The 14,645-nt window shown below is 37.9% G+C and overlaps 2 protein-coding genes across 3 annotated transcripts; both read left to right on the forward strand.

Annotated features, from left to right (window-relative positions):
- Positions 1–5,847: 5,847 nt before the first annotated feature.
- On the forward strand, positions 5,848–8,164 carry LOC103443336 (uncharacterized). 2 transcript variants are annotated; one of them, XM_008382152.4, is made up of 3 exons: positions 5,848–6,497; positions 6,939–7,099; positions 7,871–8,164. In XM_008382152.4, exons 1-2 carry the CDS (start codon positions 6,110–6,112, stop codon positions 7,067–7,069), a joined length of 519 nt encoding a protein of 172 aa, XP_008380374.3. In that variant the 5' UTR covers positions 5,848–6,109; the 3' UTR covers positions 7,070–7,099; positions 7,871–8,164. The 2 variants fall into 2 exon arrangements, with proteins under 2 accessions (XP_008380374.3, XP_008380375.3); XM_008382153.4 differs by having other exon boundaries at positions 5,933–6,497; positions 7,842–8,164.
- Positions 8,165–11,545: 3,381 nt separating this feature from the next.
- LOC139188302 (uncharacterized) lies at positions 11,546–13,221 on the forward strand. Its single transcript, XM_070805578.1, has one exon. The coding sequence runs from the start codon at positions 11,690–11,692 to the stop codon at positions 13,163–13,165; it is 1,476 nt and encodes a 491-aa protein (XP_070661679.1). The 5' UTR covers positions 11,546–11,689; the 3' UTR covers positions 13,166–13,221.
- The last annotated feature ends 1,424 nt before the right edge of the window (positions 13,222–14,645 follow it).

Genomic DNA, 14,645 nt, shown 5'->3' on the forward strand with positions numbered 1-14,645 from the left:
TCAATGGAATAGATCATTGGTTATGCACCTGTTTGTTCCCTTACCAATGTCGTTGAAGAGTACCATTTTAATAGTCAATATATGAGATTGATTTTGCTCCACCGAGCACCATTGGAAGAACAGAATTTTGACATGAATGGCAAGGTGTGGCAGCATGCCCGAAGTGTGATCCTTGGTACCTAAGACCTAAAACTTCAAGAATAAGGGATATTGTTCCCGAACTTCAACCCTATAGAATCTACTTCCATCTCAATGGAATAGATCATTGGTTATGCACCTATTTGTTCCCTTACCAATGTCGTTGAGGAGTATCATTCTAGTAGTAAATATATGAAACTGATTTTGCTCCACCGAACACCATTGGAAGAACAGAATTTTGACATGAGTGACCTTGTTGGTCGATTCCCTTTAGTAACTTTGGTTTACTTTGTGAACATTTTTTTATGTTCTTGGATTCACGTTTGGTGTTTGTTTTAGTTATAAATTATGTTATCAATATTGTCATCGAAAATGAGTTAACTGAATCATGTTTCTTGTATACATGTGATCGAATTCAAATAAATTCGTGATTAGGTACGAATGTGGGAAAGTTAGTTGTCTAGATGAATGGAATACTATGCACACTAACTTTACACCTAAATTACATCTCTAGCAACAACGTCAAGTTTATCCGACCTGATTAAGAGCATTGGCACGCTCCTTGTTGTATGAATGGTACTACATTTCCATTTAAGAGACCTTATATTCTCCTCGTTCTGGAAGAACGTTGTTGAGTTTTAAGGATATCCGAAAGAACACTAATCATAAATGAAACCACTGAAGAAAATATAATGGAACATCTTTGCGCCACCTCCAAAAATGAGCCTGAAGCTTTTTTTTGGGGTCAATGGGCTGTCTCCTTATTGGGAACACACCACATGTGGCCGGCCTGAAACTTAGGGATCGAGCAGTTTACTTGCTTTGACACGATCTTTTGGGACACTTAGGTCGAACAATGATGCCACGACGCATCTCCTTACCCGAAGTAAGGATCTTGTGCCTACAAGCATAGTTTGCCAAGCCTGCTCGTTTAGGAAATTTGATTTTTATATCATCCATCGCAAAGATATGAAATTACCCTTCTTTCACAGTGGATTCAAGGGAATATGTGTGGACTAATCCAACCAAAATGCGGACCATATAAATACTTATGGTTTTGGTTAATGAATAGACAAATTGGTCACATGTTTGTCCACACACATTGCTGCTAAAATTTTTGGCTGACTTTAAAGGTTTACTACCTTAATTATCCTAAAAAATCTGGAAGACTGGATAATATCGAATAGTTTATATTGAAGATTCTTTGACAAGTATTTCATGTCTTTTGGGTTTATAATTGGAAATCGAATTCCCATGTTCACCCCAAAATAGCTTTGCAGAGTGATCATAAAGCGCAATTTAATTGATTGCCTAAACCTTGGTGAACGTACCATGATTTCAGTTTCTGCCTAGGGCTATGCAATCTTGAACGCAACTGTGTTGGTCCACCTTGAGCGTCATTGCTACCCAACATATTCAACGTTATAATTGGTTACTGGGTACGAAACTGATATTTCGTACTTACGCATTTTGGGTGTGCATTTAATGTGTCAAGTTGCGCCGCCGCAACGTACCAATATGATTCCTCACAGAAGGTTGTGAATCTTTGTCGATTATGATTCTCCTTCATAATAACTCTCTTAGAGCCCTTGCAATCGATCTTTTACTGCTCATTTACAGATTGTCAGATCAAGGAGACAATCTTCCCGCTGTTAGGGGGAGATAAGAACGTCAACGTTCCTGTAGAATGACACAAATTTGCGTGGACGTTGCCTTCTATGTCTCATCTCGATCCCCATACCGCACAAGTATGATAAGCAAGTGCGATGAATTCTAGCTTTCATAATGTTGCTCTAGACGCATTCCTCTGATCTAGCTAAAGTGACGAGATCATATGCCAGCTGCAAACATACCTGCAATGATAGACGTATTTAACGGATGTCAAGTCAGCATCCCCGAAGGGTGTGCCGCCCCTGTTAGACGGTCTGGTACACCGGCGGATAGTCAATCAATTTGTCCTGGCATGAAGCACGACAGATCACTAGGTTCATAGGATTCACTTTCCTAAGTGAAGAAGGTCATGGCACAAAATGAATCTACACTTGATCGCTGTCTCAAATCATTTCCATTTCATGAGATTAATCTGGATTACTCCCGAGACTTGAAGTTCTTAGTCCAGTATACTAGTTTGGATGAGAAAATGGAATTGAAATGAGATTACCATCGATGATGTTTTCACTTATATGGTAGCTACCGACATAAATGAAAAGTGATGATATCTAACTGTGTTCCATTGATTAAGTGACAACGTAAAACTGATTGGATAACCGAAATTACAATCCAGGTCAAATTCCTTACGAAAGTTTGTTTGGACCTATCGTTCCTACACTGCTCAAGGTAACCATGTTATGTTACATGTGGGAAAGAAAACGTAATGAGATGAATGAAATAATGCGATATGATGTACACCTTATGGTGCAAGGTTTCTCTCAAATGCCCTGTGATTGATATGAGCATTATGAAATGTGGTTAGTGTTTCTCCACGGGGATATAGATATGAAGATTTACATGTAATTTTCCGAAGAATTACATGGATTGGTTCAAATTAGTTCCAAACCATGGAACACCCTTTTAAATTGTTTAAGGCATTCACTTATGAATTGAAGTAATCTGGTGGATTTGGTATACCCGTCTAAGTGATTATTTGATCAGTTAGGGATATGAAGTAAACCATTGCGTGTTAAACTATGAATTCTTATTCCGAATTGCTAGAGTTACAATTTATGTCGTTGACATGTAACTCACTAAGACTCAGGAAGAGCTTGAGAAAACTACCTAGCACCTGAAGATGGAATTTGAGATGATGGATCTTGGAAAAACTTGTTTATACCTTGACCTAAAGTTGAAGTGTTGTTATGATGGTACTTTGGTCTACTAGTTGAACTACACCCTGAAGGTGTTACCTTGAAGAGGTTATGAAACCCGAAGTTCCATATCCGAGTTCAACTTTGCGCTTGTTGTACTTAGCTCATTGCAATTAAACATGACATCTCATTCTCTGTTGATCTATTGGTAAAGATACAACATCGCGCCTACACGTAACCACTGAATTGGTATTAAAGACGTACCCTGCAGGTACTATGGATTTGGGCTAATCCCAACGTATCTCGAGCGGATCCGACCCCCCTGATCCTCAAAATGATGCTTGCCTTGTTTGTTATATTGACGCTGGTTACTTATCAGACTCGCACAAGGTAAAATCCCCGAATGGTTATGTCTTTACCGTTAGGGATATTGCAATATCTTGGAGGTCCATGATATAACCTTAGTTGCAAAATCTTCGAATCGTTCTAAGACTCACCTTACTCCATTACGCCACACGTGAGACATGGCTCAGAGTTCTTGTTGAGAATATTCTGAGTACTTGTTGTTTTCATCCATCGTTGAGTCCCAATGACGATCTATGAAAACTATATCGCATGTATCAACCCGACCAAGACATGATACATCAACGAAGTCAACACCAAGACATATTGCATCTACATCTACATCAGTAAAACATCATAAGATTGAAGTCATGCAAGCCGATCCCAGACAATCTTGCCGATCTCTACACGACATCACTGCCGTAGTTGACCTTCCAAAAGCTTGTCAAAGGAATTGGTATGCCTAACTATTCATATGCAATGCTTTTAGTTATCATTTGGAAGTTCTGTCAAATTCAGGGGGAGTATCCAGAAGTATACTCACTTGATCTTAATGTACTATTTTTCCTTACGTTTATGAGCATTTTTTCCACTGGGTTTTTGTTACCTAACTAGGTTTTGACAAGGCACCCATCATGGGCTGATCATACCCTTGTAAGCTCTTTTACTTGCATCTAAAAGGCGTATAGTTTTGACTTAAAGCAATTCTCACTTTTCTCCTTAGTTTATGGGTTTTTCTCCCACTTTAGGTTTTACCATAGCGATATTTTGTGAGTTTTACCTTTTATGCATTCTTCCGTTGATTTGAGACTCGCATTTGCTCATTGTGCCGACGACTTCATCAACTGTACTTACTTCATCACTGAAGACCTGATGCGCCATTTAGTTGAGTATTTACACACTCAAGGAAGAGTGTTGCAGTCCTATTAGATTAGGAATGTGATTGTGTAAATCCTAGTGTATCTAAGGATATCTTTGAATATTCCCTTTAGTAGTTAGTATTCTATTAGAGTCTATTAGGGTAAGGAATTAACCTTCCATACTACTATAAATAAATGCACAATGGAGTGGAATAATGCACATCTCACAATTACACATCTATCTCTTCTCTTTATGCCACACCCCCTCTCTTTCTGGCCTCCATAATTGTTCAGTAAATTATGCGTACAACACCTACAACATTTTCATCAGTTTTGTTATTATTTCTTGTTTTAAAAATACTTAATTACAATTATGTAAAGAAATAATGTAATAAATAATAGTTTAAATTTGACATATCAGGTGAAGAATAAATTAAAAATAAAATAAAATAAAAATATCACATAAGCCTTCAATTTAAATTTTGTTTAAAATTTGACATCTTCTGTTCTGATCACACTAGTGGGTTTTCCATCACTTTAATAGTTTGTCATATATCACTTTGAGTTAGTTTCGTAGTAATCCGCACCCGTTTATTACCAAAAAAGAGAAAAGAAGAAAAGAGTGATGATCTCCCCATGATTCCTTAAATGGTTGATGTCAAATTGGCATGTAATTTCGGACAAACAAAGGCTTAAGATCTGATATAATGCATCATACTCCGATCTACGATTGGTTTTTGCTATCGTAGTAAGATCTTAAATTTGACGTGATGGAATCATCTTTGATTTTGTGTTTTCTTGCATCTTGATTGGTTGGATCTAAACCTGAGGGTAAAGAATCGAAGACCATCCCAATCGAATTCGACATGATGGAATCATCTTTGATTTTGTGTTTTCTTGCATCTTGATTAAAATATATGTAAATTTTTGTACAATTTCAATTTGATGAGTAAACCAAACTGAACCAGACCCTATACACCTGAACTCTTAAAAGAAAGGGGTGTATAATGCCTACTTGGAAATGCTAATATTTGAAAATGTTTTAAAATCTTAGTGACCATACAATGATTAAGAATACAATAGCAAAAGAGAAAACATGACCCGCAAGTCAAACGATGTACCAAAAAAAAAAAAAAACTTTGAGTCAACAACTAAAACTCGACCTACTCGAACTATCAACACAGATTGATCACCTCTAGCGACAAAAAATGGCAGCATACCAAAGCAAACCAAAATCTCTCGTAGAAATACTTCAAACAACACAACAAATTAAACAAGTCCTTAAAACAAATAAAATAAATTAAAATCTAAACATTTAAAACTTACAAGTATTTAGATTGACATGGCTTTTCAAAACGTGTTGTTTGACATTATAGTGTCACCGTCAATCACATTGAACAAGACACCGTTATAAAATACTAGTAAACCATATTGACATTTGATAAAATCACATAGACAAGTAGAATAGTTGTATTGGACCGAAATCAACCATTACTCAGCAAAACCCTGACAAAAAACAATTACATCTAAATACGACCGTGACAGAGTAACAGATAGAAGACATAAATTAATTTTCACACGTCTATATTGTTTTGTTCTAAACATCATTAAAAATTTTAATTCAAAACTAAAGGTCAAATTTTTCTTAATCTGAATGCAATAACAAAAAAGAATATAAAGTCTTTGGGCGTTCTAACTTGACCAACTCATCAATAACAATAAATAAATAAAATAGTAAAAATAAGACAAAGAATTCACCAATAAAAAAAAGCTTTTGACGATACGGTCGGGAATGTACCTATATAACCCTCTCGCTCCTCCTTCCACCGTCTCTCTCTCAAGCCATCCAGCACTCTCTTTCTCGCATCCACACACAAACACACGCCTAAATTTGCTCTCTATATTTTCCTCTTATCCAAACACCCCCTTAAAATCTCCGCTCTCTCTCTAGCAATTCTGTCATCAATGGCAAGGTCGATTTCTCAAACCCTTACCCTAGCCCGCCACCTCTCCTCCAAATCATCGCCGCCCTCCTGCTCCCGCCTAATAAACCTGCGCGCCCAATCCACCCTCCCTTTTTACCATGACCCACCAACCGACTCCTCCGCCGACTCGCCTTCCGATCCCCTTCTGTGCAAGCTCGAGGATGCCATCCACCGGATCATCGTCCGCCGATCCGCGCCCGATTGGCTCCCCTTTCTGCCCGGCGCCTCCTACTGGGTCCCTCCCCCACGGTCGAGATCGCACGGCCTGGCTCAGCTGGTCGATAAGTTGGCTAACCCTCTGAGTGAGGAGGAGACCATGTCTATGACCACTGTTAGAGGCTGGCCTTCTTCTGCTTATTTTATCGAAGGTTTGCTTCCGTTTTTCGATTTTATGAATTGGGTTCTGTTCAAAATTGGGTTTTTATCCTTCAATTAATTGGGATTGGAAATTTATTATTTTGCGTTGTGGTTGATTTAATTGGATCATCTAATTCGTTTCTGCACCTGGGTTTGGTTCTGAATTATGCAATTTTCTCTCTTTAGGTGAGAATATCAAAAATCTAAAAGCGTTTACGGATTGATCATGTTTTTAGGCATTTATCTTGATTTGTTCTATGATAAAAAGTAGCTAGAATGATTAAGATAAAGGAATTATTCTGGCTTTTATTTTTCTTATTTTTTTATAATGTATGTTTTTTGGGGCATTGGATGGATTAAGAGCTTTTGTGATAAAAAGTATTGAAATCTTTTGTATAATAAATGATTTTCTTACAACGGTTGCTTATGCTATGCTTTTCTTTTCTTTGTAGGTACATCTCCACAACTGATGGAGCCTGTGATTGTGGTTCAGAGTTCTGATGATGTGCCCAATCCCCAACCGACAGAGACCAGGGATCAAAGTTCTGACAATGTGTCCAAGTCTGAGGATGAGGAGGGATGAACCATATAGTTCTCAAAAGCGGCATCTGAGGTGAGTTTTAAGAACAATTGGCTGAGTTCTGTATTGTTGACAAGAAATATGTTAACTCAATTAGTAAAACTCAATGCCATTACGTTGGGTTTCATCCCGTGGAGTTTAATGGTTTTAACAACAAATAATCAAACTAATTTGGGGGTAAACTGGATTAACCTAGGATTTTTGTGGAAGTTTAAGATTACTGAAGTTAAGCTGCTTCATATTCAAAGACTAAAGAGAAATGCTTTCATCTTTCCTAAAGTAGAAAATATATTTCTGAATACTAATTAGGTTGCTCAATACTTCAGTATGGAGCATTCTGAATTACAGTCTGCTGATAACATCTCTTTTGACCTTGTTCGTCCTGATTTAAAGCTGGCGTTTAGGGCCGTAGTTAATTCACCGACCACTGTTAAATATTTAGGAGAGGTTTGTGTATGCTCTTATTATGGATTCTAATAATATCATTAATGGTTTAATTCATCTATATCTATGTCATAAAAGTTGGATTTGGAGAGCTTCAAACTTGATCCTTTAGTATAACGGTGATTTTAACCTGAAATGAGTTGATGCCATGGGGGCTGATCTTAGGACAAAAGACTTAAAATCTGGTTGCGAATGATACTGCTTTTTATGTTGTATTGCTTATGCTTTCCTGATAAGCAGCTTATAGATGGACTGTTCCTTGAATTTTACTATTTGCTAAACTAAGTCATTGCTTGAAAGCTAATAATGCCTTGGTTGCTGGGATACGCAGGCTCATTTAGTCTTGTAAAATGTGTGTAGGACGACGAAAGATACATTGATGAAAGGCATTTCGTCAAGGTCAAGAGCTGTAGAGATGCAACCTGGTTAGCGAGGTTGAATGGCTTCTATCCAAATTCAAGATTACAACCGAAAAGGAGTTTACTGTAAATATTCATGAAGTATGTACAGTTGATCATTTTAGTGTGTTTTCAGTTGAATTGTATGTTATTTGTACCTACGGCTGCATGGTTAATTTGATGAATCCAAGTTTTACCATCAACATTTCAGTTTTTATCTGGATGTCCATGTAAATATACTAAAGAAGTACACCAATCCTCTCTCTCTCTCTCTCTCTCTCTCTCTCTCTCTCTATTCCTATTCCCACATGGTTACTTGTCCCACAGCGAAGTAAACAGAAGGGTTTTACGAGATCATCGACGAGGCTTTCGTCCTATAAAATAGCTGCAAGACATTGCTAGTCCAGAAATTTTTTACTCAAATCCTTTCCTTCCTTTCCCGGCCATGACCAACTACGCCGCATGCCCTCATCTTCTCATTTTCTAATTTTTCTCATAAATTGTAGCGCAAGTAATACTGGAGGAAATCATTTTATTGAGTTTAGTTTCAAATTCGTTTTTAAAGCAAACTTGATTGGGAACATGTACACAGGAGAAAATTAATTCCACTAAAATGGAGGCACTTTCTGGTAAACTTGCAACACAAGAAAATCCCAAGTTCGCATAAATAGTACTATTTGAATTTATGAAGTGGAAAACAATGTGCTTGAACTTGAAAATCATTCAAGCCTTTTGTTTTGGAACAAACGATAGTATCTACACTTAGGGGGTGGGGGAGTTGCTAAGTTTTATTATGGCTTTCCATAATATGTGGTTCAACTTCGCCTTTGGCGAGCCACTTAGTACTATAGTCTAGTGTTATTCCTCTTCCCTTGTAAGTAAGGTCTTATGTTTGATTCTCGCCAAAAACAAATTTAAACCACAATATTGCTAACCCATTGTGTGACTTAGCCCACTCTCCCACCCTTTTAGCGTTAGATAATATTGTTTGTTAAAAAAAAAAAAAACTTCACATTTGGTGAAAATCAAACCTAAAACCTCTCACTTACAAGTGAAGAAAAATACTACTAAACCGTATTACTAAAAAAAAAAGGTCGTACCCAGTGCACAAGGCTCCCGCTTTACGCAGGGTCTGGGAGAGGTGAATGTCGGCTAGCCTTACCTCCATTTATGGAGAGGCTGCTCCCAAGTCTCGAACCCGAGACCTACCGCTCATGGGCGAAGGCACTTGCCATCGCACCAAGTGCAAAAATCATTCAAGTTATAACGTTTTGCTGTAAGTTATGGATGATGTTTCGTTGTGTTCCCTCTCTACCGATTTGTTGTGCTGTGATCGAATGAGTGTGACATCTTTTAACTGTTTTGCTTAAGACATTGTTGCATAGTGTTACCAGTTCACTCATGTTATAACGTGTATATATTTATGTATTAATTCTAAACCATAATGATACAAATCAGACAAGCTTAAAAGCATTTACTGGTAATTTAGTAGGAAAGAATGAATGACATAAATTTCAGAACCTGTCCAACAGTTATAACGTTTTGCTCTAGTACTAACGCTCATCAAAACATAAAAACTGCATTAAAACTGTACAAAATTTAATTCCATTTGTAACCTACTCCCCGAGCATCAAAATTTATATATGAATCCTTACCCTCTATCTTCTCCAACAGCAACACGTCCAATCTGCCAAACCCTTTCTCTGGGATAGATCAAAAAAGAAGTTCCAAGCTTCCCAATAGCCATGTCTAGACAAGCTCAAGCACTACTTTCACTCCTCCTATTGGCAACATGTGCCGCAGCCGGGGCGGATGCGCCTCCACCGGCCTTCCCTACCATCCCAAACCTATTCCCGCCAGGGACCCCAAGCCTGCTGCCACATGGCATTCCTGGCCTATTCCCTCCAGGGATTCCAGGGCTGTCTCTGCCAGGAACCCCGGGTCAAGGACGGAGCTACCATGGGCTTAGGGGGGGCGGATGCCCCCACTGAGATTTTTCTGACACTGGCATGTTGCTCAAACTGAGCTGGGTTTGCAGCAGCAGAGCCCCCACTGAACTGATCTGGTTCTGCAGAAGCAGAGCTGGGTCTTATATTTTTTTTTTTTTAAATCCAGGCCAAAACGACGTCATTTTGGTCCTAGTACAAAAAAAAAAAAAAAACAAAACGGCGTCGTTTCGTATATGTTAACAAAAAAAAAAAGTATGTTAAAGGGGGGACCGCTTGTCCCCAGTCCACCCCCATTCCTTGATTCCCATCTCTCCGTTTCCTTTTTATTTCCCTTGCCAATCAGAGAGCAGCGTGGTGCTGCTCTCTTTCCCCAAATTCCCAACATCTTGAAACGGAACGAAACATGAGCAAGGTGTTGTTCCCAGCCATGCCAACAGCCAGCCACTCCAGCCAACTACTCTCTAGCCGACATATATATATTTAGGGTAAAATTTTTAATTCCTAAATCTATAATCCATAACCCTAATTAATTATTTAAGACGAATTTTTGTTTAATTGGTATAGAAATATAGAATCATATGGTAATTGGTTATTGATTATTGATTATTGATATGAATTCTATGATTATTGATGAATGAAATTATGAAATTACGAATTCTATGAATATGGGTATACATTTATTCATATGATTAGTTGAATTAAATGTTTATTTGTTGAAGAATTTGTATGCTTATTGGTATTGCCATATTGGTTAATTGAATTGTTGCCTAGGTTGGATATGGATTAGTTATTAGGCATATTAGCATAGTATACTCTAGGACTAAGAGTCTAAGAATTTTATTGAGATTTTTATTCTATAAATTCTACAAATTACGTATGAACCTTATATGTTATTGGTATCAATATGATTGACTTTGCAGACTAAAACATCATGGAGAGGTTTTTCAAAAAAATATCAGTGCCTCCATCCCCAGTTATTGAGAAAAATGATGATACTCAGGGACAACATAGTACAGAATTTATTTTATCAAATCTTCCATCAGATCCTGGTAAGCGAATTCGAATTTTGGATTACAATCCTAATATTTGAGATCAAGTACGAAGAGCGTATGTGCTAGCTGGTCCTCAACAACCTAAAACCCATAATTTTCCTTACAAGAAATATGGAGACACGCAAAGACGATTCAACCCTGCTTGGTTTGATGATTTTCCTACTTGGTTGGAATATAGTGTAGAAAAAGATGCTGCCTTTTGTCTATGTTGCTACCTTTTTAAACCAAACATTGGAGAACAAGCAGGTGGTGATTTCTTTGTTGGAGAAGGATTTTCTAACTGGAAGAAGAAAGAAAGACTTCTAACTCATATTGGAGGTGTCAATAGTGCACACAATCAAGCATGGAGTAATTTTGAAGCTTTAAGGAGTCAAAAGCAACATATCCAATCTTTTTTCTCTAAAACTCATGATGAAGCTCGAATTCAATATAGAGCTCGGTTGAATGCATCAATTGATTGTTGTCGATTTCTTTTGAGACAATGGCTTGCATTTCGTGGTAATGATGAATCTGAACATTCAAGCAACCATGGAAACTTTCTTGAGCTTCTACAGTTTCTTGCCAACCATAATGAGGATGTGAAAGCCGTTACTTTGAAAAATGCTCCGGAGAATCACAAATTGACATCACCAGATATTCAAAAAGACATTACCAGATATTCAAAAAGACATTGTAAATGCTTGTGCAACTAAGACCATCAAGACTATTATTAAAGACATTGGCACTTCGTTGTTCTCTATTTTGATTGATGAATCTCGCGACGTATCAACGAAGGAACAAATGGCTATTGTATTGCGTTATGTGGACAAGAATGGGCATGTCGTTGAGCGTTTTATTGGCATTGAGCATGTTACTAGTACTGCTGCTCTTTCACTCAAGGAAACCATTGATGAGGTATTTTCTAGGCATAAATTAAGCATGTCTAGGTTGCGTGGGGAAGGTTACGATGGGGCCAGCAATATGCAAGGTGAGTTCAATGGTCTTAAAGCTCTTATTATGAAAGACAGTGGTTGTGCCTATTATATTCATTGCTTTGCACATCAACTTCAATTAGCTCTTGTAGTTGTGGCAAAGAAGAACATCCAAATTGAGTCTCTTTTTAGTATAGTTACTATTTTGGTAAATGTTGTTGGAGCTTCATCGAAGCGTTGTGATCTTCTTCGAGAGAATCAATCTATTGCAGTTATTGAAGCACTTAACAGTGGTGAGTTTACAAGTGGGAAAGGCAAAAATCAAGAAACTACTTTGAAACGTGCTGGAGAAACACGTTGGGGTTCACACTTTGGTACTTTAGTAAGTATCATGACTATGTTTTCATCCATACTTGATGTACTTGAAGTAATAGCAGATGATGGAGTAAGCTCTCAACAAAGATGTGAAGCGAATAATTTATTGGATTCCATGCAATCATTTGATTTTGTGTTTAATCTACAGTTGATGAAAGATATACTAGGAATAACCAATGAATTGTCACAAGCATTGCAAAGGAAGGATCAGGATATTGTAAATGCAATGAAGTTGGTTGGAGTTTGTAAGCAAAGGTTGGAGATAATGAGGAAAAGTGGTTGGGATTCTTTACTTAGTGAAGTCTCAGAATTTTGTCTTAAACATGATATTGATGTGCCTAATATGGATGATATGTTTCTTTCTCGAAGGCGAGGGCAACGAAAAGCACAAGCAGTCACAAATATGCATCATTATTGTGTTGGGATATTTTATGTTGTTTTGGATTGGCAGCTTCAAGAACTAAATAATCGTTTCAATGAGACCAACACTGAGTTACTTCTTTGTTTGGCATGTTTATGTCCAGCCGACTCCTTCTCTGCTTTTGATAGCCAAAAGCCATTGCGTCTTGCCCAGTTTTATCCTAAAGACTTCTCTATGAATGAGCTGGTGATACTTAAGATTCAACTTGAGACTTACATTATGGATATGCGGTCTAGCATTGAGTTTTCAGGTTTAAAAGAGATTGGAGATCTTGCAAAAAAAATGGTTCAATGCAAAAAACACAAGGTGTATTCGCTGGTTTACTTGCTTGTGACATTAGTACTAACTCTTCCAGTTGCTACTGCAACCGTTGAAAGAGCATTTTCGGCCATGAAAATTCTGAAGAATCGATTGAGAAATCGAATGGGAGATCAATGGATGAATGATAACATGATTATTTTTATAGAGAGAGAGATATTTGATGGTATTGGTAATGATGTTGTCATGCAACGCTTTCAGAACATGAAAATGCATCGAGGGATATTGTAAGGGACTGTTGTATGAAAAACTTTTTGGATTAATATATAAGTATTGTGTTTAGTAAATTCTTGAGCTTTTTAATTATGACTTTGTTGTTTGAGGATGCCCCCATTCACACAAATCTCTGGCTTCGTCCCTGCCCCGGGTGAGGTAGCAAAGTGCTGGTCTTCACTTCAGAACATTCCAGGGTGTGCATCAGAAATATATACCACAATCTTGATTGGTAAATTTGCACTAGGCCCTGCTTGTTGCAAGGCCTTGGTCGCAGTTGATGCGAATTGCTTGGCGAATTTGTTCCCATTGTTTCCTTCCATTCCTGCATTGTTCATAGGCAACTGTGCTAATGCTGCTGCTCCTAGAGCAACTGGATCAAAGCAGTAATAGCCTGGTAGGCAGTTGGGAGGGTAAGTTTTTCAGGAAATAAGAGATCTTTGTTTCAATTAGCCATAATCATGCAGGTTTTTCTTCTGCTTACTTTGGGTGTGCCATTTAAGTTCATTAGATTTTGGAAGCTTCGTTATTGTGATCTGTGTTAACATGGGTCTGCGGAATGACCCGATCCCGCCCTTTTCGTGTCATGATTGTGAGAGAAGACTTTTTGACTAGGGACTAGCTCACTGTTTGATGGAAGAGCACCTTTGGCGCATGATAGACCACCTCTTCCAAGTGATCAGCTCTCTAATGGCCCACTCTCTAGTGGCCGGTGCTCTACTGAGACCACCAGACAAGGGTGCTCTACTGAGACCACCAAACCAGGGTGCTCTCTAGTGGCCGGTGCTCTACTGAGACCACCAGACAAGGGTGCTCTACTGAGACCACCAAACCAGGGTGCTCTACTGCGGCTAATAGACCAAAGTGCTCTACTGTAACAATGTTACTCATATTGCAATGCTAGATTATGGCTAAGTAAACACATTTATCGATAATATATCACATGAATTTGTTTGAATCAGTTTCATAAAACATGTGTTTCCAACATAGTATTTTACGAGTATGAATCTATTGATAGAGTGGGTGGACTCAAACTCGGTGCCCATCAGTTATTGATGATGTTGCTGCAAGTGGGAAACCAATTCCAAGTAAGTCTTTTTATCTTCCAATTCTTCTTTTTGGTACTTTCAGTCCAATATTTTTCTTACAGCACCGGTGATGTACAAATCAACGAGCCCCCAAAACCTACTTTCTTTTCTCACAAAATCAACCAAGCCAATGGATCTCACTTGAATCGCACCATCTATGCATCTGGTAAAAAAATACATTTAATTTACATGTTCTTACCGTCGTTTGACAAATTAAATAAGCACCATGTCATTTGTGTTTGAAGGTTCCTGCAACACTGATTGGAGAATATAATACGGTGAACATATTGATGTATACAATATACTTGTTTTGCTGTATCATATAATTTTGTGTAGTGTAGTAGCTTTGCTTGATGATTCTTATTTGGTTTGTCTTTTATGTTTCAGTAAGACTTTCTAATAGAGTTTTT

The sequence above is a fragment of the Malus domestica genome, chromosome 09 (genome assembly GCF_042453785.1).
Source record: "Malus domestica chromosome 09, GDT2T_hap1".
Taxonomy (NCBI): Eukaryota; Viridiplantae; Streptophyta; class Magnoliopsida; order Rosales; family Rosaceae; genus Malus; species Malus domestica.